At 43.2% G+C, this 26,870-nt stretch overlaps 1 protein-coding gene across 1 annotated transcript in view; it reads left to right on the forward strand.

The window, feature by feature from the left end:
* Positions 1-26,870, forward strand: part of wwc3 (WWC family member 3) — a 227,917-nt gene that overhangs the window by 118,120 nt on the left and 82,927 nt on the right. The window contains exon 5 of the mRNA XM_067992638.1: positions 4,603-4,682. Coding sequence (XP_067848739.1) covers positions 4,603-4,682 — 80 coding nt within the window. The remainder of the gene's footprint in view (positions 1-4,602; positions 4,683-26,870) is intronic.

Genomic DNA, 26,870 nt, shown 5'->3' on the forward strand with positions numbered 1-26,870 from the left:
AGTTCATGGAATATTAAAAAGGTTGGTTCTAGGTCTAAGATCATTGAGTTATGAGGTGAGGCTTAAGGAATTTGTGTTGATTAGAAAAAAATTAGCTCCCCTGATGGCTTACTTGATAAAGGCTCCACCTGGTGTAGTGCAAACCAAATAGACTAAAAGGTACTAGGTTTGATTCCTTGTCTACGATGAATGAGCATCAATAGAGACGCTACAAATGACATTGGCACCCCTGGGCTATGGAGGGAAGAAACGGTCCACAGTTCCTACTTGGTATTGAGCAAACCCTGTTGGAAAATGTGCATGTCGGGATATTAGGTTAGAACAGGATTGACCTTGGCTGTGCTGCTCTCCATGGTAGGTAGAATTGCCTATTAATACCATTTGATGTAGTGTTTTTAAGTGATTTTAACAACGCTTTTGACAAGGTCCCACATGGCGGACTGGTCAAAAAAGTAAAAGCCCATGGAATCCAAGGGAAAGTGGCTAGTTGGATCTAAAATTGGTTCAGTGGCAGGAATCAAAGGGTAATGGTTGATGGGTGTTTTTGCGACTGGAAGGCTGTTTCCAGTGGGGTCCCGCGAGGCTCAGCACTAGGTCTCTTGCTTTTTGTGGTGTATATTAATGATTTAGACTTGAATGTGGGGGGCTTGATCAAGAAGTTTGCAGATGATACAAAAATTGTCCGTGTGGTTGATAGTGAGGAGGAAAGCTGTAGATTGCAGGAAGATACCAATGGACTGGTCAGGTGAGCAGAAAAGTAGCAAATGGAATTCAGTCCAGAGAAGTGTGAGGTAATGCTTTTGGGGAGGGCAAACAAGGCAAGGGAGTACACAATAAATGGGAGGATACTGAGGTGTAGAGGAACAAAGGGACCTTGGAGTTCATGTCTACAGATCCCTGAAGGTAGCAGGACAGGTAGATAAGGTGGTTAAAAAGGCATACGGGATACTTTCCTTTATTAGCTGAGGCTTAGAATATAAGAGCAGGGAGGTTATGCTAGAACTGTATAAAACATTGGTTAGGCTACAGCTTGCATACTGTGTACAGTTCTGGTCACCACATTACAACACAGATGTAATTGCACTGGAGAGGGTACAGAGGAGATTTACGAGGATGTTGCCAGGGCTGGAGAATTTTAGCTGTGAGAAAAGATTGGATACGCTGGGGTTGTTTTCTTTGGAACTTGGAGGCTGAGGGGAGATTTAATTGAGGTATATAAAATTATGACGGGACTAGATAGAGTGGAGATAGGGAGGACCTATTTCCCTTAGCAGAGGGGTCAGTGACCAGGGGGCATAGATTTAAAGTAATTGGTAGAAGGATTAGAGGGGAGGTGAGGAGAATTTTTTTCACCCATAGAGTGGTGGGATCTGGAACTCACTGCCTGAAAGGGTGGTAGAGGCAGAAACCCTCAACTCATTTAAAAATACTTGGATGTGCACTTGAATTGCCGTAACCTACAGGACTGCGGATCAAGTGCTGGAAAGTGGGATTAAGCTGGATAGCTCTTTTTCGGCCGCCACGGACACGATGGGCCGAATGGCCTTCTTCTGTGCCGTAACTTTCTATGATTCTGTGAATACCCACTACCTAGGTTCACCCACGAGTGGCCATTAGGCTGAGGTACCTGAAGATTGCTGACACTCATGGAATTCTGAGTAAGACTTGATGGCTTTAGAAGGGAAGGGAGAAATTTGGCACAAAAAAAATAAAAAAACTGAGGGACATAACTACAAGCCGAAGATATGCTTCACTAGATGTAAATTTATGACGTAACCTTTATTATGATTAGGACACCTACCATATTTTTTTTTCTTGTACCCAAAGCCAAAATCCACTTCCATAGCCAAGCACTTACTCCCCATGAACTGAAACGTGACCTTATATGCAAAGTAATGTGGAATAACATACTGCCGTATGAATAATGAACTTTTTCTATTTATGAACTCCACACAATGGAAAAAGTATGGTGTACCATTGTATGCTCCTGTTCTCTTTGACTGATAGACAAATGACACTGATAACACCATATATCTCAGGCTAAAAACTACAAATCAGTTTTATTAAGAAGTAAGATTAACAGAGAGTGACAGTCTGATTTACCCCTGATTTAAAAGAAACCAGAAAATTGGCTAGTTCAAAACACTACACTTATAACATATATTTTCAAAATAATAAATGTATCATAGATTTACCAGTTCTTTGTAGTAACACTTGCAATTTGTACAAGACTTCCATGATAACTTTCATGTGACCTCCTGGTAAGTGCTTCAGTGTTTCGGGTGCAATTGAATTTCTAGGCCTTATTGTTTCTATGCACTTAGTGTGAAGTACCGGATCTAACGGGCTGAGTTGTAACCCTTATTGTATCCAACCCAGAATAATCTTGGAGCTCATCAGACTGGCTGAATTTGGATTGCGAGGGTATTACCCTACTGGTCTGAAACTCAGCCGGCAAGACAGAAGGTATACTGCAGTTTCCGTACCATGATGGGAAACAGTGACACAAACGTATAGAGCTTCACTTCACTATTTTTAGTTGTTACATCGCAGGCTGCATCCTCATTGACATAACATTAAAACGACTCTTATAACTAAAGTATATAAAGTACATGACGTACAACAGAAGGCCTAAGCAACTTGCAAACCTGACTTCATGCTGAACTGGAGTTATAGTATACCTGATGCCAAGTCCAAGCAAAGTGAAATGGTCTTCAGGAGTGGGCCTCACGTCACTTGTCTTTAATGCATGGGAGAGTCGGATCTGAGCCTGTCTCCCAAGTTATGTTTACAATATCACGTTAATTGGGCCCTGAAACCACGTTGTAGAACTGCCATTTAAATGTCTGCAACCTCAGTGCAATTAAAATTGACTTTTAGTTTCTATGGGTAATTCGTTCTGATGCTTCATAGCTGTGTAGATTACACCATTATGTTCTTATGAAAATCTGCAATTTAAATTTGGGGTTTTATCCTGATTTCATACTTTGCTTTCACAAATCAGCAAATATATCGTTTAATAAAATCTATGGAAATTTGACTGTTCAAGAACCATTGCACCATCCTGAATAAATATACGATGTTGCAAGCATGAGAACTGTAATGTTGCCACAAGGGAAATGCACAGATTTCTTTGTGGTTTAATGGATCTGGCAGAAGATTTTAAGCATAATTTATTGTCTTCTCCCAATTATTTTCATCCCTCCCAATCTAACACCCTTCGGTGGCTTGAGTGGACAATTGGGCAGGCCTGCTCCCAGGCTTTGCCAATGCTGTTTAAAAGTGTGCAGGATCTGCCTGAGCTGACCCTCATTCTGCCCCCCTCCTGCCCCCACTATCAGAAAACATTTTTTTTTCTTTAAACTCCGTGCCCCCACAGATGGGCCTGTTGAAATTGGCAGTTTACCATTGAGGGAATAAAGTTCTCATTTTCAACTTCTTGTAGGGTTATATGCAATCCAAGATTGAATGAAAAGGGATAACTGTGCTAAGCTTTAAAGGCAATATTCTACACTGCTGCTCAAGCCTATGCTAACACAACTCCCGACTTTCAATGCTCAAACTGGTTGGCTAATTAATACATTGTCAGAGACTAATTGTTAAGGGAATGTCTCTGAATTACATTCTCAGACTGATATGAAACATTGCCATTTGTTGAAGTAAAGGAATCTCTATACATGCTTGTAATATATAATTGCAGAGGGAACCACGTACCTTTTTATTCCTAATTCAATCATACTGGCTAAGTTCCCAGGAGTCATAAACCTTTTTCCCTCCTTATTGAGTTGTACAGTTTGCCAGCTGAGTTGTAATTCTAGTTTGATTTTGATTTTTCTGAATTATTATTATAACTGCTGCTTCCTTTTCCGCATCACTGGTACATTTTTCTTAAATAAAATAAATAGATATATTTTTTAAAACTAGCCATCAATTGCCTTCCCCCCCCCCCCCCACTCCCCCCAACATCCATTCTTCAGGTTATTTTCTACCACACTCCCTTTACTTTTTGCTCCTTATGGTGTAATTTGAACAAGGAGTTTGGAAAAGTGAAGTTACACATGAGGAAAAGTCAAGTTGCACATAGCCTGACATACTGTGCACCAATTTTTTTTTGTCAGCTATGCCAAAAGAAACAATACATAATTTTTTAATATAAACTGCTTGTTGGCGGTGAAGTGGGCCAGGTGCCAGTGACCATGTTACTTTGCCACTCCCAACTTCAGTTTGAAGTCTGCCAGCATCTGTATTGGCAGAAGCTTGACTTTTATGAAATTTGGAGTAAATAAAACCTACCAGAAAGATGGGTTTCACTTACTCAGATTGGTCTAATTTCACTTTTTTTTAAATGAAGGCAGCAAAGGGTCTTTGCTGCACGGTTTTGGCTGTTTTTTGCCACTACGAGCAAGGAATGAAATCCATGTTGTTATGCTACATCATGCCATTGGCTAAATGCTAACCAACCCCGACTGGAACAGTTGGCACGATTTGCCCGTCAGTCTAATGGATTATGTTCAATTCCTGTAGTCTGAATTAAAGCGACTAGTTACTGTTAGCTGTCCAGATCTGGCTGCATTTATTGGAATTGATTTGCTTTGTTGTTAGGTTTCCAGATTGAAAAGGGAGCTGGCACAGATGAAACAAGAGTTGCAGTACAAGGAGAAAGGTGTGGAGACATTACAAGAGTAAGTGTGATATTCATCTGTCCTTGTAAAAATTATGTTTTGAGGTATATATTTTCTCACTTCCAAACTGAGCCTTTTTTAAATGTACGATTTCTTTTAGCCCTTGGTTTTGCAAGAGTGAATGAAGACCTTGATATGTTCCATATGCAAGGGACTACCATAACATGAGAAAAAGCATTCAAAGTTATCAATGGATTGCATATTTGGGTATATAATATATGACAAAACTTTAAGCACAAATTGTCTATCCTTTTTAGTGTCAACTTTCCCTCTTTCTCATTTTGTGATATGATCGACTGTGCTAGTTTCTAACTCTTCTGTGTAGTACCTAGGGTTGCAGTACTGGACATGCTGGTATTCAAACAATAACTTCTGGGGAATGCATTAGCGATTATATTGAAGAGTTGTAGAAGTGATTAGTCACCTGCTTTCTGGAAATCACATTTGTGATTTATAATATTTAAGCACGACTGCCAGAAAACTGTAGTCATTATTTTAGTGAAATTTAATTTCCTCCTTACTCTTAGAAGGGGTTTGATTTAACATTGTCTGTTTTTTGCATTTTGATTTGCCATCTCACTAACTTTAAAAATGTCTCATGAGATTACAACCAAACTTTTCCTCCAAACAATCAGTGGCTTTTCAAAATGGCCATTCTGGAGTCATTTAAATCAGCCTTGGTTCTTTTCAATTGGGAATGTTGCAGATGTTAATTTTAATATTTTTCAAAAACATGCACTTTTTTTACTTATCAGAATGAGGGATGTGAGTGCTGAGACTGGAATATATTTCTACTACTAAGACCCTGGGGCAGAAATTGCACAGTGCCGGCCCACTGGTCTTATTTACATTAGACCGGTGAGCTGCGGACGCCAGCTGCAATCTCGGGCCGCTGCAACTTTAGCAGCCAACCCCTGGATAAGTCTGGGGTGGGGGGGCTGGAACGGGCTACGTGGGGGGGGGGGGGGGCGCAACGTGATATTTGTGGAGTCCGGGGGAGCACTCCTGCTCCTCCTGGCTCAACAGGAAGGGCTTTTTAAAAAAAAAGCCAGGCCTGACATTTGACCTGCTCATCATTGACTAATTTTGAAAAGGAGTCCTTCAACAGGCATTAAATATGTAAATTAGGGGCCTAACGCCTGATTTAGTTGGCCACCCGGAATGCCTGTTTTTTTGGTGTCTGTCTGGGACGCCAGATAATAGGCGCAGATTGGGCGTGGGCCATCCCACTGCTAAATTGATATGCTTTGCGTCCATTTTACACCCGGCCCAGTCAGCTGAAGGCATGACGCCAATGATGGAGCGATTAAAATCAGGGATGCACAAGAGGCCAGAATTGGAGGAGTGCAGAGATCTCTGAGGGTTGTAGGGCTGGAGGGGGTTACAGAGATAGGGAAGGGCGAGGCCGTGGAGGGATTTGAAAACAAGGATGAGCTGAGGCAGGGACAGAGACGGTCGATGTTACAGAAGTGGAAGTAGGCGGTCTTCGTGATGGAGCAGACATGTGGTCGGAAGGTCATCTCAGGGTCAAATAGATCGCCAAGGTTACGAACGGTCTGGTTCAGCCCCAGGCAGTGGCCAGGGAAAGGGATGGAGTCAGTGGCTAGGGAACGGAGGTTGTGGCGAGGACCGAGGACAATGGCTTCGGTCTTCCCAATATTTAGTTGGAGGAAATTTTTGCTCATCCAGTACTGGATATCGACTAGTGGTGTGACAAATCCAAGACAGTGGAGGGGTCGAGGGAGATGGTGATGAGGTAGAACTGGGTGTCGTCAGCGTTATTGTGGAACCTGACGTGTTTTCGGATGATGTCACCGAGGGGCAGCATGCAAATGAGAAATAGGAGGGGGCCAAGATAGATCCTTGTGGGACTCCAGAGGTAACGGTGCAGGAGTGGGAAGAGAAGTCATTGCAGGTGATTCTCTGGCTACGACTGGATGGATAAGAATGGAACCAGGTGAGCGCAGTCCCACCCAGCTGAACAGCGGAGGAGAAGCATTGGAGGAGGATGGTGTGGTCAACCGTGTCAGAGGCTGCAGTCAGGTCAAGAAGGATGAGGAGGGATAGTTTACCATGGTCGCAGTCACATAGGATGTCATTTGTGACTTTGATAAGGGCCGTTTCAGTACTGTGGCAGGGGCGGAAACCTGATTGGAGGGATTCAAACATGGAAAGATGGACACGAGTTTGAAAGGTGACTACACGTTCAAGGACTTTACATAAGAAATAGGAGCAGGAGTAGATCATACGGCCCCTTGAGCCTGCTGCGCCATTCAATAAGATCATGGCTGATCTTCGACCTCAGCTTTGGAGAGGAAAGGGAGGTTGGAGATGGGGCGGTAGTTTGCAAGGATAGAGGGGTCAAGAGTGGGGTTTTTGAAGAGGGAGGTGATGACGGCAGATTTAAAGGGGAGGGGGGACTAGTAAGTGGGTGTGTATAAACCACAGAAATATAATTGTGAGAGATTTTAATTATTCAACAGCAGAGTGGAATAGGAAAAATCCTTTTGATGATCCAGGGGATGTATTTTGCTTTGTGTGTAGGACTCAGTCAAGATCTTGCTGCTCCACCGAGGAATGAAGCATTACTTGACTTGGTTCTGGGTAATGAGCAAGTGAGTGGTCTAAAGGTAGGGAAACATTTGGGGAGCAGCGACCACAGTGTAATTAGGTTCAGTGCAAGAATGGCACAGATAAAAGACAAGTCGAGAACAAGGAAAAGAGCAAGTAATAGTGAGCTGAAAAGGGACCTCACCCAAATTAAATGGAAGGGACAATTGGCAAGTAGCACTGTAGATCAGCCATGGGAAATAGTTAAACAGGAGACAGAAAGGGTACAAATAAAGTATGGTCAAATGAGGGAAAAAAGGCAGTGCGTCGAATGCTGGCCTTCTATGGACGAATAGGGAGAGTAGATCAAAATTTGAAACTGAAAGATGAATCATTTAGTGCGGATAATACAAAAGAAAGTCAGGAAAAATATAGGAATACCACAAAAAGGAAAATCACTGGGGAAGTATGAGAGAAAATTGGCAAAAAGCAAAAAAGGTAATAAAAAAAACTTTCTCTTGGCGTATTAGTAGTAAGAGGATAGTCAAGGTAGGGGTAAGGCTGCTAGAAGATGAAGAGGCAAGCTTGTATTGGAGAGTGAAGAAATGGAAGAAATAGTATTGGATTCACAGGGGTGGTGGATATTGAAATAGGAGAACCACCAGAGGTGGGTATAAAGCAATGAGAGGTGTGCCTAAAAAACTTACTCAAACTTCAGGTCGACAAATCACCATGGCCTGATGATTTAAGAACATAAGAACATAGGAAATAGGAGCAGGAGTAGGCCACAGGCCCCTTCCAGCCTTCTCTGCCATTCACTAAGATCATGGCTGATCTTTGACCTCAACTCCACTTTCCTGCCCGATCCCTTGGTTCCCCTGGGGTACAAAAATCTATCGATCTCCGCTCTGAATATATCTTGAATTTATATCCAGAGCTAGCAGGGAAGATATAGAAAGAGGCTCTGATTATAATTTCCAAAATTTTGTGGGAAGAAAAATTGTGCCAGAGAACGGGAGGACAGCAGATGTGATCGTACTCTTCCAAAAAAAAAGACGATGGGAGAGGAAGGGAATTATTGGCCACTAGTCTTACTTCAGTTTGTAAACTACCAGTCTGTAATAAGGGATTACTAAGCACTTGCAGAAACTTAAGTTAATTAGGGTTGTTCTGTACGGATTTCTAAAGGGCACTCATGCTTGACCAATCTTTTAAAAATCTTTGATTAATAAAGCAAGTGGAGTGGTTATGGTTTATATGGATTTTCAAAAAGCATTTTATAAGGTACCACATAAGAGACTCGTGGCTCAAATAATGGCACATGAAATTAAAGGGAATGTAGGTGGATAGATACTTGGAAGTCAGAAATCAAAGAGAGGGGCTAAAATGAAGTTTCTTGGAATGAGGCGGTGTAGTGAGCAGTGTCTCACAGGGACCAGTGTTGGTGGCGCTTCAGTATTTGTGTAAATGGTGTGGATTTGGGAATCGATGGAACCATATTGAAATTTGCTGATGAAGCTAATTTAGGAGGGTGGGGGTATGGCAAATTGTAAAAGACTGCAGGAGAGGATAGATAGGTTAGCAAGATGGGCAGATGTAGAAATATGTGAAGTAAAATATTGGAAAATAACAATAGGGAAAGGAATTGCATCTTAAATGGTAACGTTTTAAATGGCGTAGAGCACTACTGGTCATTAAAAGACGGCAGGACAGCTAGATAAGGTTACAAAAAGGCAAATTAAATCTTTGCTTTAGTATCTAGAGGCATTGAATTCAAAAACAAGAAGGCAATATTGGATTTGTAGAAGACCTTAGGCTACAGTTGGAGCATTGTCTTCAGTTTCGGCAACCCATTATAGGAAGGATAGAAAAGCAATGGAACAGACATAGTGGAGGCTCACTAGGATGAGGAGATATAATTATGAAGAGAGAATTGAGACGTTAGGGCTTTTTTTCACCGACAGTAAGAGTTTAAGGAGTGACCTGATAGAGAGCGTCAAGATTTTGAAGGGTTAGGATAAGGTAAATAGCGATCAGTTGTTTCACCTGATGGTAAGATTGTAATGAGAGGGCAAAAGTTTAAGATCATAGAATCTTTCAGCACAGAAGGAGGCCATTCGGCCCATCGTGCCTGTGCCAGCTCTTTGAAAGAGCTATCCAATTAGTCCCACTCCCTGCTCTTTCCCCTTTGCCCTGTAAATTTTGTTCCTTTTCAAGTATTTATCCAATTCCCTTTTGAAAGTTATTATTGAATCTGCTTCCACCGCCCTTTCAGGCAGTGCATTCCAGATCATCACAACTCGCTGCGTAAAAAAACATTTCTCCATATCTGGCTGCGTAGGGTGGTGGTGGGGGGGGGGGGCCGGGGGCATGGAGGGAAGAAGTGTTTAGTCATGATGCTCCAGCCATCATGGTGTGGGGCAGGCTTGATGGTCCAGCTGGTCTTTTTCTGCCCGTCAATTTCGTATGTTCGTATGTTCATGTCTCCCCACTGGTTCTTTTGCCAAAGATGGTCACAAAAAGAATTAAAGGGGATGTTAGAAAAAAAATTATTATTGCAGATTAGAATGTAGAATTCTCTGCCACAAACTGTTGTTGAGGCAGAGTCCAAAAGCTGTTTTATAAGGGAATTCGATAGTTGCTTGAAAAAAGGAATATTACATTTTATAGAATCATAGAATGGTTACAGCACAGAAGGAGGCCATTCGGCCCATCGAGTCCGTGGTGGCTCTTTGTAAGTGCAATCCAGTTCGTCCCGTTCCCTCGCTCTTTCCCCGTAGCCCTGCAATTTTTTTTCCCTTCAAGTATTTATCCAATTCCTTTTTGAAAGCCACGACTGAATCTGCGTCCACCTTCCTTTCAGGTAGCGCATTCCAGATCATAACTACTCGCTGCGCAGAAACGTTTTTCCTCTTGTTGCCTTTGGTTCTTTTGCCAATCACCTTAAATCTGTGTCCTCTGGTTCTCAACCCATCCGGCAATGGGAACAGTTTCTCTTTATTTACATTATCTAAGCCCTTCATGATTTTGAACACTTCTATCAAATATCTTCGCAACCTTCTCTGCTCTAAGGAGAAGAACCCTTAGAAGCAAACAGGAGAGTGGATTTTAGACTAGGTCACTCATGGAAAAAAACAATGCAGACTGGATGGGCTGAATGGCCTGATTCTGTGCTGTAACATACTGTGATTCTGATAATTTGGTGCAACATGGAGACACAAAAAAGGTTGAGCTGTGTCTTCATTGTTGCTGTTCAGCTGAATAGCCTGAACACCCTCACCACCCGAGCTCACATATAAAGAATGGCCAGCTGTGCAAAATATAGGCTGTCAGTGCCCATGGAACCATACCCCTGAAAGTATCAAAGCCTTCAGAAGAGTAGGCAGATAAAAGAGTGAGAAAATTAGCAAATTAAAGAACACTCCAGAGACAGGCAGTGCAGCAAGCCCATTCTCACCGCCGTTCTGAGGCTGAGTGCTCGAATATAACTCTTTTGCTTAGCCTGTGCTTTAGGCATAAACCCTTTCCCAAAAGAGCACCTGGTTGGTGCTCAAGGCTGAATGAAGAAATTTCTTTCAGCACCAGCTTTGGAAACACGATACCTTATGAACGTTTAAAAGAAATGTAATATGCCTGATATGTACTAAAATGACATGTAAGTGTCAAGATTTACAAAAAGAGCTTATTTAAATCTGTTGTTCCTTTTCACTTTAAACATAGGTAGGGCCAACAAATGTTCACAGAATCCATTAGTTCGCATCCATAAAGAGATTTGATAAAATAAAAACTGAACTTACCTAAAAGTTGACACGAGCAAAAGCCGAGTTGCCATGGAGGGAATTTCATGCCGAACTGAAAACATGCCAAGGGATGTGTGGGTAACCACATTGCCTTGTTTGCTACGGAGCCATACAGACCAGAAAGTTGGAGGTTCGATCCCCGTCTGTGCTCCTTTTGCTGACCTCAGTCAGGGCAGTGGTAGGGATATTACAAATGGCCTCAATATTTTAATGTAATTGTGAGGAAATAGCAGCCAAGGATCTTGCTTCTAATCACTCTCGCAAGAGCCCAGCTGAAAAGCGTATATATTTCAACAGGGTTGAGCTCTGCAGTGATGCCCTCCATAGTCAAATAATCCATTGACTTTCACTATCTGACAAATAACCTGAACATTCTGTCTGTTGACCAGTCCGCTCACACTTACTATCTGGGCAACATGAAGAATGGCCACCTGAATGTGGTAGAGGGCCGTTGGCATCATGTGACTATCCCAGCACCAGTCAGTACTCTCAAGAAAGAAGTGGAGAAAATATGCAACTTCGTACTAATTTATCTCCACCCCTCCCCCCCGCCCTCCAATCAGTAATGATGGTAAAGAAGTGTCACAAGCCTTACTGCTCAGGAAAAATGTCAGGATATTTGAACGTTGAATGAGAACAGGAATGGGGTCATCTGTGAAACTCTGCTGAGTGTTAGTTTGGCTCAGTTGGTAGCACTCTTCCTCAATTGGTAGCGCTCTTTACTACATTAAAGGCGCTATGTAGATGCACATTGTTGTTGTTATCATGTGATAACCAGGATGGTAGAAGGCGAACCAGATGGACCTTGGTCTTTCATTGTCTAGAAATTCCTATGTTCCATTTTATTTTGGAAAATAATTTGAGTAGAAACGTGTGTTTCTGGAAAGGCCAAGCAATTCTCTAATGTCAGTGCTGAGAGTTAAATTGATATTGATGCACTTTTGTACCAACCACAGACCTGGCTCCCTCACATTCACAAATGAATTAGGGATTTTAATGATTATAAGCAAAATACTGCGGATGCTGTTAATCTGAAATAAATACAGAAAATGCTGGAAAAATTCAGCTAGTCAGGCAGCATCGGTGGAGAAAGAAACAGAGTTAACGATTCAGGTCGAAGACCTTTCATCAGAACTGGCAGGTGTTAAAAGAATTAAAGTTTTTAAGCAAGTACAGAGCCAGGGAAAGGGGGGGGGAGCGGAGGGAGGGGAGGGGATGAAAGGACAAAAGGGAAGGTCTGCGATAGGGTAGAGGGCACAAGTGATTAAATGACAAAAGGGATTATGGTGCAAGGCAAGGAAGGTGGTAATGGGACAGGTTAAGAAACAAAAGATTGATCAGGAGTAGCTGTAAATGGCAGCAGCAGAACCATTTCCAGCACTAGCTGACCGAAAAAATGGGAGCAGTGGTTATGATCTTCATTGGAACAGTACTGTTCCAATGAAGCTCAACGTAAGCTCGAGGAACAGCACCTCATCTTTCGTTTAGACACTTTACAACCTTCTGGACTCAACATTGATTTCAATAACTTCAGATCATAAACACTGCTCCCATTTTTTCGGTCAGCTAGTGCTGGTAATGGTTCTGCTGCTGCCATTTACAGCTACTCGAGACCAATCTTTTGTTTCTTAACCTGTCCTATTACCACCCTCCTTGCCTTGCACCATCATCCCTTTTGTCATTTAATCGCTTGTGCCCTCTACCCTATCACAGACCTTCCCTTTTGTTCTTTCCTCCCCTTCCCTCCCTCCCCCCCTTTCCCTGGCTCTGTACTTGTTGAAAAACTTTAACTCTTTAACATCTTCCAGTTCTGATGAAAGGTCTTCGACCTGAAACGTTAACTCTTTCTTTCGCCACAGATGCTGCCTCACTGGCTGAGCATCTCCAGCGTTTTCTGTTTTTATTATGTACATAATTGTGTTCTGTTTGCCTAAACAGCAGCAGCCATTGCAATTCAAAAGTAATTCATTATGTGGAATGCTTTGACACGATGAGGTACACAATGAAAGTATTCTCGTGTTAATAATTGTTCCAGTTCAGCCATTTCCCGTTCACGGCTAGACTACAGCTTCGATAAGCAGACTGAAAACTTTTTGGACCAAACGTTGTGCCTCTGTTTTCAGGCATTAGCGTAGCCCAAGTCTAACAATTAACCCCAAATTGCAGTAAGTAGCATACTGGAGGGTGTGGGTGCCTAACAAATTCTCCCATCACCTCAGAAAGAAGGCTACCAGGCTTCTGCATTCAGGCAAACTACTTGTTCAGATTTATTTACAGATAAACAACAAATAGAGGCAAAAATACATAGATACTAAACAGTGCAATAATTAAAATAGAACAATCCACATGGGAATGCACGCTTTTCAGAAACTTATTTCTTATAGTCCCTTCATAGTATCATAATAAGTGCACCACAGGAGGAGGCCATTCGGTCCATTGTTCCTGTGCTGGCTCTTTGAAAGAGCTATCCAATTAGTCCCATTCCCCTACTCTTTCCCCACAGCCCTGAAATTTTTTTCCCTTCAAGTAATTATCCAATTCACTTTTGAAAGTTACTATTGAATCTGCTTCCACCACCCTTTCAGGCAGTGTATTCCAGATCATAACAACTCTCTGTGTAAAAAAATGTTTCTTCATGTCGTCTCTGGCTCCTTCTCAGCACTTTCTTGCTAACACGAATCTCTGATGGCGATTTACATGAGAAGATTGCTAATGGAATTCATGTTCCACACTCCTCGTAAAGACCAGGTGAATTGAAGATTGAAAACCACAAGAGGCTCCATGGATTATATGGGTCTCTTTTCCAGGGCTATGGGGAAAGAGCGGGGGAAGTGGGACTAATTGGATAGTTCTTTCACAATGGTCCGAATGGCCGCCTTCTGTGCAGTAAGATTCTATGATTCTATCCCTTCGATATAAAAGCAGCCCCTTTGAAGACTGCCCTTGACAAACGCCTTGCGAATAGACGCAGATCAGAGCATTGACGGTTCAGGAAACAAGCCTCTTCTTGGTGACCCTTGCACCTTCCCATTTAGACTCCTTGACACCTGGTAATAGAGGAAAGTAAATCAAATTTTAGCGCAATCTGACTTTTTTTTCAAAAAGAAGAATTAAGAACAGTCCTAGATTACTTCTTTTAGATCATCTTTCACCTGTCTTCATTGATAAGTCTGAGTAGATCATTTCACTAACTTACATTTCAACAAAGGAGAAGTGTTCAGCTGTTAGTACTACAGCCTCTGCTGTAAACACATTTTTCTGTTCCAACTGTGCAGAAACTCAATCACAAAGAGACTTTTTAAAGTGGATCAGATGCAAGTATCATTTGTAATATCCATATTTAGAACAGCGCCCAAGGTGTAGGGGACAACTGCTTCCCTATTATTAACAGTGGGGAGCAGTTGTTCCCCAAGTTGGCACCTTTGCCGTGGGCATTTTGAACAGATGGGTACTGCTGGCTACATTAAGGTAATTGTGCTGTTGGCTCATATTAATTGGCAATGGTAATTTGTGAATTTGGCTAGTGATGAATATTTGACTCCTATTTTTTTCATTTTTAAAGACTGCCTATGTTCTCTGATATCCTTTCCTTGCTTGTACCATTACCTGATCTGCCAATGCTGTTTTTTCCCTCTTTTAATGAGAATCATTGGGGTTTTGAGGTCAATTAACTGGTGGAAATTCTAGTTGTAGTGGGGGTATCGCCATAAATAATTGTTACACTAAAATTACACTTGCTTTACTGCAGGCACTTAAAGTAGGGCCTGTTAAATTTACTCGAAGGGCCTTTGAGAAAAGAACAGGGAGGTAGACCAGCCTGCCATGATAATTTGACATCAAAGACTTATTTACAGAGCTTGCTGGGTCTCTAATCTAGCAATAGTTCTCCATTTGGAAAATTAAACCTGAATGGTCAAAATTTGAAATGGTTTTATAATGGAGAATGGGAACTTCCCCCTCACGCCCCCTGCCCCCCTCACCCGCTGTCCGGTGACCTACCTCCTGTTTGGCACTGTAAATAAGATATGAATGAAGTAATATGATTGAGATTGTCTTAGCATTAGTCTTTTCGACCCACACAATGGACCTTGTCCCTTCACCTAGATTTGTCAATAGGAAAAGGACACTATTGCTTGAGTAATGCATTTAAAGGATGCACACGTTTTATTTACAATGATGTGATGAGTGGGATTAGATTTATTTCTTGGTGATACTTCAGTTCATAGCTTTAAATTAAAAATGCTTATTTAATGTGTTTTTAAAAAATATATTTATTTTTACTCGGCTGAATAAAGATGAATGGTATGGGGTTGGCGCAAAAATGCTGCCGTCTTATAAAATTCAAAATATTATTACAATTGTGCTTTGGACAGTGTGTCGTTATTTTAAATGGGTAAATGCCTTTGTTAAAATAACAGTTAGAGGAATTTCAGAACTCATTGAAAAGTCATAAATATGTTCAATAATAAGATTGCACAACATAATTTCAACCCACCATTTGTGAGGAGAGACTTGCTTGTTTGAAATTAAGGAAATAACATTGTTTTTTAACTATTGAGAGGGACAGAGAAAGTCAGTGCCAGCGGGATATTTAACCCTAACCTGTGTTTGCAGAGCTAGAAACCACGATGAGCTACAAGAAAGACTGGAGATTGAAGGAATTCTCTTCCTTCACAGCCCCATCATTAACAGCCAATGCTGTGTTGATGGATTTTTCAAATCTCAAGTTGGTTGAATGTTACAAGGATAAATGCAGACATAGATGATCGAACATTCCAATGAGCACTGTGGATCCAGTCCTCAAGGGACCAAAGGATGTCATTTATATGTCAAAGTTGTATAATGTTGGACAGATATCCTGGAGTTTTGCTAAATTACGCATAGATATCAGGGAGAAATATTGCGGAATTTTTTAACTTTCTCATAGTTGGTGTTTACCCCTGGTTATTCATCTCCCTCTAAATTGAGGAAGGGCCCATGACAACCAAAATGGTTCTGTTGCATTTATATGGCGCCTTTAACATAATGAAAACATCCCAAGGCGCTTCACAGAAGTGTTATCAGACAAAATTTGACACCGAGCCACAAAAGCTTGGCTAAAGAGGTAGGTTTCAAGGAGCGACTTCAAGGAGGAGAGAGAGGTGGAGAGGCTTAGGGAGTGAACTCCAGAGCTTAGGGCTTAGGCAGCTGAAGGCACGGCCGCCAATGGTGGAATGATGAAAATCAGGGATGCGCAAGAGGCAAGAATTAGAGGCGCACAGAGATCTCGGAAGGTTGTAGGGCTGGAGGAGATTAGAGAGATTGGATGTCCTATATCATCTGATAACGTAACAGTCTCGAGGCCCAGAATCAACCTTTCCATTCTGCTCTAAGCCTCATCCGAAGCATCAGTTTTACTTCTAATTTTGAAGAAAACTTATCTAAGCTTTAAGTGAGAGTTTAATGATGAGCCATCTAAACATAGAAACATAGAAAATAGGAGCAAGAGTAGGCCATTCGGCCCTTCGGGCCTGCTCCGCCATTCAAAATGATCATGGCTGATCGTCTAACTCAGTACCCTGTTCCTGCTTTTTCCCCATATCCCTTGATCCCTTTAGCATTAAGAAATATATCTATCTCCTTCTTGAATATATTTAATGACTTGGCCTCCACTGCCTTCTGTGGTAGAGAATTCCACGGGTTCACCACCCTCTGAGTGAAGAAATTTCTCCTCATCTTGGTCCTAAATGGCCGACCCCGTATCCTGAGACTGTGACCCCTGGTTATGGATTCCCCATCCATTGGGAACATCCTCCCTGCATCTAGACTGTATAGTCCTATTAGAATTTTATATGTTTCGATGAGGTCACCTCTCATTCTTCTAAACTCTAGTGAATATAGGCCTAGTCGACCCAATCTCTCCTCATACGTCAGTCCTGCCATCCCAGGAATCAGTCTGGTAAACCTTCGTTGCTCTCCCTCCATGGCAAGGATATCCTTCCTCAGATAAGGAGACCAAAATTGCACACAGTACTCCAGATGTGGTCTCACCAAGGCCCTCTACAACTGCAGTAAGACATCCCTGTTCCTGTACTCAAATCCTCTTGCAATGAAGGCCAACATACCATTCGCCTTCCTAACTGCTTGCTGCACCTGAATGCTCGCTTTCAGTGACTGGTGTACAGGGACACCCAGGTCTCGTTGCACCTCCCCTTTTCCCAATCTATCACCATTCAGATAATAATCTGTCTTTCTGTTTTTACAACCAAAGTGGATAACCTCACATTTATCCACGTTATGCTGCATCTGCCACGTTCTTGCCCACTCACCCAAATTGTCTAAATCACATTGGAGCCTCTTTGCATCCTCCTCACAGCTCACATTCCACCCCAGCTTTGTGTCGTCTGCAAACTTGGAAATGTTACATTCAGTTCCCTCATCTAAATCATTGATATATATTGTGAATAGCTGGGGCCCAAGCACTGATCCCTGCGGTACCCCACTGGCCACTGCCTGCCACCCGGAAAAAGACCCGTTTAGTCCTACTCTCTGTTTCCTGTCTGTCAACCAATTCTCAATCCATGCCAGTATATTCCCCCCAATCCCATGTGCTTTAATTTTGCACACTGACCTCTTGTGTGGGACCTTATCAAAAGCCTTCTGAAAATCCAAATACACCACACCCACTGGTTCTCCCCTATCTACTCTACTAGTTACCTCCTCAAAAAACTCCAGTAGATTTGTTAAGCATGATTTCCCTTTCATAAACCCATGCTGACTTTGTCCAATCCCGTTAATGCCTTCCAAGTGTTCTGTTATCACATCCTTTATAATAGACTCTAGCATTTTCCCCACTACTGATGTTAGGCTAACTGGTCTGTAATTCCCTGTTTTTTCTCTCCCTCCTTTTTTAAATAGTGGCCACCCTCCAATCTGTAGGAACTGTTCCAAAGTCTATAGAATTTTGGAAGATGAGATAAAAATGATGTCCATGAACTGTCTAACTAATAGTGTGTTGTGATTTAGCTGAACTGTACCTTTTTATTTCTTTAAAATCCTTTGCATGTTTTTTTAGAGTTATTGCGATGTCCAAAATAAAACCAGTGACTTTTTACTTATTTTCATATTTTTTCTAAATTAACCTGGATTTTCTGGGGTCCTACCCCTGTCCCCCGCTCACTGATTTTCCTTCTATTTTTTAAACGCTAAAACTTTAACAAGAAACATGACTGGAAATTTCCTCGGATCTACTCCCACTTTGCTCCTGTAAGTTCGACGGAAATGTGGTAGAAACCCAGTTTGCGGCAAAATTACAGGCAGGAGGGTGAGCAACTCTGATGAGATTCCCAGCTCATTGGCAATAAATCGGGGAGCGTTGACAACACTATTTTATCCTGACACTGAGCTCTCAGCCTGATAACTTACATTAAAAAACATTGTGCAATTTTGCATTTGGACTTTTAACTTCCCAAATTATAGTTGTTAAAGCTGTTTTAGAGTAAATCTCTTAACTCCAGCTGAACATGACAATACCACATTCCCTTCTATCAGCCATGATGCATTAATCTGCAATAAAAGGAGTCTTTCACTGTTGACATAGATCCCCCAGGTCAACAGATTCTGAACAAAAAGTTAAAAAAACTGCATATGCTGGAAATCTGAAGCAAAAACAGAAAATGTTGGAAACACTCGGCAGATCAGTCAGCACCTGTGGTGAGGCATTTTAACGTTTAGACATTAGACCCTTCATCAGAACGGACCGTTTCTTCTGACCCATATCATACATAGTGATAGAAGGGAATGTGGTATTGTCATGTTCAGCTGGAGTTTACCTGAGGAAGGAGGAAGCCTCCGAAAGCTTGTGAATTTAAAATAAAATTGCTGGACTATAACTTGGTGTTGTAAAATTGTTTACAAAGGATAAAATAGTGTTGTCAAGGCTCCCCGATTTATTGCCAATGAGCTGGGAATCTCATCAGAGTTGCTCACCCTCCTGCCTGTAATTTTGCCGCAAACTGGGTTTCTACCACATTTCCGTCGAACTTACAGGAGCAAAGTGGGAGTAGGTCCGAGGAAATTTCCAGTCATGTTTCTTGTTAAAGTTTTAGTGTTTAAAAAATAGAAGGAAAATCAGTTGCCAACTGTCCCGATTGTCCTGGAGTCTCCAGGAATTAATCTCCCGACTGCTGCTGTGAGCAACCCGGAAGAAAATCGTAGGGCATTCTCAAAATGAACATTGATTGGTGAATCAGATTTATCTTGTTAATTAGAGACTTGTTGGTGTCATACATTTTAGGAGACTCTACAGTCCAACCGGCGTTTGAAATGTCAAGGCAATTCGCACTTGCCATCTCTTGGCCATCTTTCTGGCATTCTGGTGCTGTGACTAACGATGCTACCGTAAAGCCAGTGCTGCCTCACTTTACGATCGCAATCAAACCTAACTCTGGCTCATGGTGAAACCTCCAGGAGATCACCTTGTACAAGAGGCAAGGCACCCTGTAACAAATTGGGGTCAGTGCGGTCCCCTGGACTAATTTTGATCATCTAATGGGGTCAGAGAGGAATTTTCCAGATATTCCCCCCCCCCCCCCCCTAATTGGCCTTGTTTTGTACCTGGTTTTTCGCCTCTCTGGGAGATTACATGGCTCCAGTAGGTGGGGGAGTGTCTTTTATTCAGCATCACATAAGGCATCACGACTGTATGGGACAGGCTGGATGGACCTGTCCATCATTTTTGGATGTTCATATGTGATAACGTCAAAAGAGAGTAGACAACCCTAGTCGTACAATATATTGATTATAAGTCTTTTCGATAGCATTTACATTTTCAAACCCCACGCCCTCGCATGAGACTTCAGAGCAGCTTTAAGGCACTCAGTCAGTTGGCCGATCAGTCAGTCAGTCAGTCATCGTAATCAGGCTGGCCTTCCCCTCGATCTCTCCTCTCCGTCAGCTCCCATACCTGTTGGCCCATTGTCTCTCTTCCATTTGGCCGCAAGCTGATAACAGTTATACTACACTCGCCAACAAAAGAGGGGCTGAAGTGTTGATTGGGTTGTACAGCTGAAAGGGGTAGAAATTAAACCAAAACAAATAAAAACAATTTAGATATCAAAACAAACCAAGTCTGTCGGGCTACAGGCTGTTTAAGCACTTTTTATTCCAGTTACAGAGTAATGTGGTAATAATCTCTTTACTTCAGCATTACAACGGCTGTCAATTCAACTATTTATTTTTAATAAGCTAAACTTATATCCTGCTGTTCCATGAGGTGCCTTAAATGCCTCCTGTCAAAGTTATTCTTCTTCCTAGTTAGGTTTTTCTTTGTAGAAAACAAAAAGAAGTGTGTAAACTGGGATTATTTTGTATATTTTAAGTGTCAGCCGTGGCTCAGTTGGTAGCACTCTCACCTCTGAGTCAGGAGGTCATGGGTTCAAGTTCCACTCCAAAGACTTGAGCACATAAATTAGGCTGACACTCCAGTGCAGTACTGAGGGAGTGCTGTGTTGTTGGAGATGCCGTCTTTCAGATGAGACTTTAAACCGAGGCCCTGACTGCCCTCTCAGGTGGCAGTAAACGATCCCATGGCACAATTCGAAGAAGAGCAGGGGAGTTCTCCCGGTGTCCTGGCCAGCATTTATCCCTCAACCAATATCACTGAAACAGATTATCTGGTCATTATCTCATTGCTGTTTGTGGGACCTTGCTGTGCGCAAATTGGCTGCTGCGTTTCCTGCATTACAACAGTGACTGCACTTCAAAAGTACTTCATTGGCTGTAAAGTCCTGAGGTCGGGAAAGGCGCTATATAAATGCAAGTTCTTTCCTTTATTTTGTATAGAAATGAAAGGAAAATGCATTCAATTTTCAGAAATGTTTTGATTCTGAAGATGTGGTGCCACAGTGCAAGTCTCTCTTACACTCGGATTGTATTGAAAATAAATGTTTTAATTTGGTTCCTTAATAATTATTGATGTTATGGAGGAGCACTATTTTCTTTTGAAACCTAATATTTTGAAAGTTGCAACTGAAACTCCATATTGACCTGATGAAGTACTGTGTATATATATAAATCCACCTTGTAATACAAGGCTGTAGAATGCAACTTAGTCAGTCCATTTCTCATGTAGTTTTCACGATCATTCCCTTGAAAGGGGCCTGATTCGATGACCTCATAGGATTAACGAGGAGCTCACTCGCCAAGAGTGCATATCAGGAAATCACAGGTGTCCTGCAGATAATGGACGGAGGGTTGTAAGTGTGAGTGCACTGGTGATTTTTCCGATGCGTGCTCCTGGAGGCTGAGGACCCCCTTTGGGAGCACACTTTCCTGAAATCGGCCATGCAGGAAAGGTTTGGCGGCCGAATGCAGGGCCGAACCTGTCTTCCCCATCTCCATCGTTGCTGATATCCGTAATTGAAGAGAGTCTCAGTCTAACGTTTCGTGTTAGTAATTAAGGATTTGTTGCGTTGTCACTGAACTCAACAGAACGAGCAACTTTGAGCCTGAGCTGCAACCCCCCCACCCCACATATGAGAAATTGTTCAGTCCTGAAAATCCTGACATACTTTTCAAACAGAATGCTATTGTTAGTTGGCACCCCAATGAACACTGATTAAATATATAATGCACGAGGCACAGGGCAGCGCAAACGCACACACTAAAAAAAGTAGGATGATCTTCAGATAACAGTCAAACATCCACAAGTGTGTTAGAACAAAGAATCAATTGTTTTCAGCTCCCAGGCAGGGCTGAATGAAAAGCTGGCCGCTCTAACAGTACCTACTGTTGATGGAAAGCTTTGCAGGAAGCAGGCTGTGGTTAGGTGAGGGAATGTTGCCAGCAGCCGATGATGTAAAAGGCAGCAGCCGTAACAGAACTTTCCATTCTTTCAGGATGTGCTGCATATCTTTTCTGGGAGGATGGTTAAGGCGGCTGGTGCTAACCTTCCACAAGATGTGAAGTAAAATAACATTTTCCCTTTCCCGGTCCAGTTTGCTTAACACACTGAGACTTCATTGATGCCAGTGAAAACCCATATACAGCTTGCACCCGGCCCGCGACTGAAATGTTCAGTTAGACCACGAAGTCAGGAGTTTCATCTGGGCCTCCCTGGCATCAGCTTGCTTAATACCCCTATTTACATTATCTCTGTAACCCCCTCCAGTCCTAGAAGCCTCCGAGATCTCTGCGCTCCTCTAATCCTGGCCTCTTGCGCATCCCCGATTTTAATCACTCCACCATTGGCGGCCGTGCCCTAAACTCTGGAATTCCCTCCCTAAACCTCTCCACCTCTCTACCTCTCTCTCCTCCTTTAAGATGCTCCTTAAAACCTACCTCTTTGACCAAGCTTTTGGTCACCTGCCCTAATATCTCCTTATGTGGCTCGGTGTCAAACGTTATTTGATAATCATTCCTGAGAAGTGCCTTGGGACGTTTTAGTACCTTATAGGCGCTATATAAATGCATGTTATGGTTGTACATTGTGAATCGGCTCCACTGTGACGTGTTGTGCATCGTATGTTTACGCTGTGAGGCGGCTTCGCTGACTGTGAGCAACGACAAAACAACTGAGCACATCCCGCCTTCGTCCACCCACTTTCTACTCCACGAGACTACTTGCGCTCCATCTTGCAGATCCAGTGCCAGGGAACGTGGGGTAGTTGTTTACGTTGGCCACTGGCAGCAGTTCTCTACCCCCCCCCCACCCCTCCAACCCAGCCTGAGTCAGGGAACAAAACCATGTCTTTGGGTGATGTTCTCTGCCTCTGGAGGTTTGTGCACTGCCCTGTGGACAGTACGGAGCTGGTGCCTGAAGTAGCTGCAGTGGGCTCCAGAACAGAAAATGGCTTTTACTATTTTCGATTGTTGTTGCTGAGCTCCCTTGGCTCCGGAACAATGAAATTGACCATCCAGACATTTTGTCTCGCTCTCTATCACGCTCTATCTTGCTCTCTGTCTCACTATATCACTCTCACACTCTTTCTCCCTCTCATACTCTCCCTTAAGCTCTAACTCACACTCTCCTTCACACTCTCCCTCACTCACTCTCTCCCTCACTCACTCCCTCACTCCCTCACTCACTCTCTCGTTCACACTCTCTCGTTCACACTCTCTCGTTCACACTCTCTCGTTCACACTCTCTCTTTCCCCACTCCCCCCCCCGCCCCCCCACCCCCGTTACTTGGTCAGTTTGTCATTCTCCTGCTTTTCTCTCCGCAAAGCGAGGGTTCCACTGTGGGGGATGGCGTTTAACCCTGTCTCGCTTATGGTGTCATATCAGCAGGGTTTGAGTGTAACAAAGTTCAGCCATTAAAAACAGCTGTTTCGAGCGGAGGAAGAAACAGTGATATGGATTGAAGCCATTGAACTGAATGGAAATGGGGCCAACTTTTGAAAGACAGAAAGATTTATCTTCCTCCCAGAAGTCAGTATTACCACTGGAAATAAATGAAGCTTAAGTCTGAAAATTGCTGATTCTCTCACCTCAGTATAGCTGATGAAGCATCCCTTTAATTGTAGGGGATTGATGGTGATCAAGATGTGTATTCAGTGATGTTTTTGGAGTTGGGAAGAGAACTTTGAGATCGCCTCTGAGTGCAGGAGAATTTATATAATGCCCTGCTCAGTCCATACAAGTCACTAGCCATAGTCACTGTTTACCTATGCAAGGCTATAAGATTGTTCCATTAAATAATGGGCATATGTTGCATATAAAAAAAATGCCTGAATTATTTTAAACTGCGACAAGTACATTTTCTCTATATGCAGTGAAAAAGAGACATTACCTGCTGATACTAAACTGATGTAAGTAAATGGTTAAAAAAAATAATTTTTGGGACATGGGCTAGTAAGGCCGGCATTTATTTGCCCATCCCTAATTTCCCTTGAGAAGGTGGTGGTGAGCCGCCTTCTTGAACCGCTGCAGTCCGTGTGGTGAAGGTTCTCCCACAGTGCTGTTAGGTAGGGAGTCAGGGCGTACATCTTCAATAAGTTGACTCGATCGCAGCAATGCTCGGTGGCAGCGAGTAAAGCAAATCAGATGTTGGGATGTAATAAAATGATAATATTGAGCCAAAATAGCCACTTTATAAATTATTGGTGAGACTGCACTTAAAGTCCTGTGTACAGTTCTGGTCGCTGCTGTGCAAAAAGGACATTACAGCTTTTGAAAGGATACAGAAGAGGCCAACCAGAATGATTGAGGGCATGGAGGGATTTTTTCTTTATTATTCTTTCATGGGATGTGGGCATCGCTGGCGAGGCCAGCATTTATTGCCCATCCCTAATTGCCCTTGAGAAGGTGGTGGTAAGCCGCCTTCTTGAACCGCTGCAGTCCGTGTGGTGAAGGTTCTCCCACAGTGCTGTTAGGAAGGGAGTTCCAGGATTTTGACCCAGCGACGATGAAGGAACGGCGATATATTTACATGTCGGGATGGTATGTGACTTGGAGGGGAACGTGCAGGTGGTGTTGTTTCCATGTGCCTGCTGGCCTTGCCCTTCTAGATGGTAGAGGTCGCGGGTTTGGGAGGTGCTGTCGAAGAAGCCTTGGCGAGTACACACTGCAGCCATGGTGCGCCGGTGGTGAAGGGAATGAATGTTTAGAGTGGTGGATGGGGTGCCAATCAAGCGGGCTGCTTTGTCCTGGATGGTGTCGAGCTTCCTGAGTGTTGTCAGAGCTGCACTCATCCAGGCAAGTGGAGAGTATTCCATCTCACTCCTGACTTGTGCCTTGTAGATGGTGGAAAAGCTTTGGGGAATCAGGTGGTGAGTCACTTGTCGCAGAATACCCAGCCTCTGACCTGCTCTTGTAGCCACAGTATTTATATGGCTGGTTCAGTTAAGTTTCTGGTCAATTTTGACCCCCAGGATATTGATGGTGGGGGATTCGGTGATGGTAATGCTGTTGAATGTCAAGGGGAGGTGGTTAGACTCTCTTTTGTTGGAGATGGTCATTGCCTGGCACTTGTCTGGCGCGAATGTTACTTGCCACTTATGAGCCCAGGCCTGGATGTTGTCCAGGTCTTGCTGCATGCGGGCTTGGACTGCTTCATTATCTGAGGGGTTGCGAATGGAACTGAACATAGTGCAATCATCAGCGAACATCCCCATTTCTGACCTTATGATGGAGGGAAGGTCATTGATGAAGCAGCTGAAGATGGTTGTGCCTAGGACACTGCCCTGAGGAACTCCTGCAGCAATGTCCTGGGGCTGAGATGATTGGCCTCCAACAACCACTACCATCTTCCTTTGTGCTAGGTATGACTCCATCCACTGGAGAGTTTTCCCCCTGATTCCCATTGACTTCAATTTTACTAGGGCTCCTTGTTGCCACACTCGGTCAAATGCTGCCTTGATGTCAAGGATTATGAGGAGCGATTATGTAAATTATGGAAAAGAGAAGGGTGAGGAGATATAATTGCTGGTATTAGGATTCTAAAGGGACTAGATAATGTAAACCATGACAAGTGGTTTCACCTTGTCCAGGACACGTCCTGCGCTTGAAGGGGGGTAAATTCAAAACTAATCTGTGGAAACAATGGTGAGCAAGTGGTAAGTCTATGGAACAGGCTCCCGAGGGAGATGGTGGAAGCAGTTAGTATTGATTCATCCAAATGCAAATTAGATAGATTACTTTCAGATAATAGCATTTTGAGATACAGTATTTGAGTAATTTGAGACATGACAAGTAGTAAGTGTAACATGCTTGGGAGGAACAGGTGACTTTGGACCTAAGGTTCCCAAAGTTCTCCACCACTGCGGGTTTCCTCACCTCATATCTGGGTCTGTTGTAGACTAATTGATAGAGATCGATTGCTGCAATTAGTCAACAACTCCATTATCATTGTATCATACGACGACCAGGATGGCAGAAGGTGAACTCGATGGTCTTTTTTTGTCAAGCAATTCCTATATTCCTATCTTTTGACTTTTGTGGTTGAGGCGTCTAGACTTGTAATAGTAGCATTGGAAAAATGTGCAAAGCTGCCGCTTCAAAAAGCTCACCTTTAGGAGGTCCCTAATGCAGTGTATTAGAAGGAGGTAAAGAACTACATACAAATCTGTTTTGTTGTTTGCAAGAGTTTATAGCCTAGAAATTCAGGAATGCCCATTTGGAGGGCGAAGAGTGAGTACCCTGCTCCAGAATTGAGTAGTCCGAGGCTCCCGAGATATTGGGCCTCGCACTTCATTGTCATAGAGCTGCTGTGGTACAACTGTGGGAGTGCGAAGAACAATCGGTAAGTGGATGTGGGGGGGGGGGGGGGGGGGTTGGGTCGTTGCCACGGGTCGAGTTTGGGGGGCCTAGAGTCCACGATCGGGGGTCGGGGCTGGGTTCCGAGGGGCCATGGCGAATGGGGCGGGGGTCGTGGTTTGGGACCGGCAAATAGGTCCTTTAATGTGGGATCAGAAGGAGCACTCCTGCTCCTCCGAGCTCCACATTCAGGTGAGTTACTGACCTCTTAGGTTGGCAGGCGGTCCCTGGGGCTGGTTTCCCTGAGTGAGACCCGCGAAGATGCTGGCTGCCTCAGGACAAACCTCTGTTGTAACAGGCGTTAGGTGCTTTGCATTTGCAAATAAGGAGCCTAACACCTGCTTCAGGTGTGGGGAAAGGGCGCCTCTTGTTTGTTCTTACCCAATATGGCGGGTGGTAATAGTAGACTGTGTAGCGCCTGAAAAACGGGTGCTACGCGGCCCAATTTATAGGTCTATGCTTTTTAGCTCTAGCCCACCACTAGAAATATGGGTGGGAAATTTCCGGGATAATTCTTTACTGAACTGTCCCTCAGTACTAGCAAGACCAATTTCATCCCCACTACATCTGATACGCAACAAACTCTGTAAGGGGCTTTCTCAT

Source organism: Heptranchias perlo, chromosome 11 (genome assembly GCF_035084215.1).
Source record: "Heptranchias perlo isolate sHepPer1 chromosome 11, sHepPer1.hap1, whole genome shotgun sequence".
NCBI lineage: Eukaryota > Metazoa > Chordata > Chondrichthyes > Hexanchiformes > Hexanchidae > Heptranchias > Heptranchias perlo.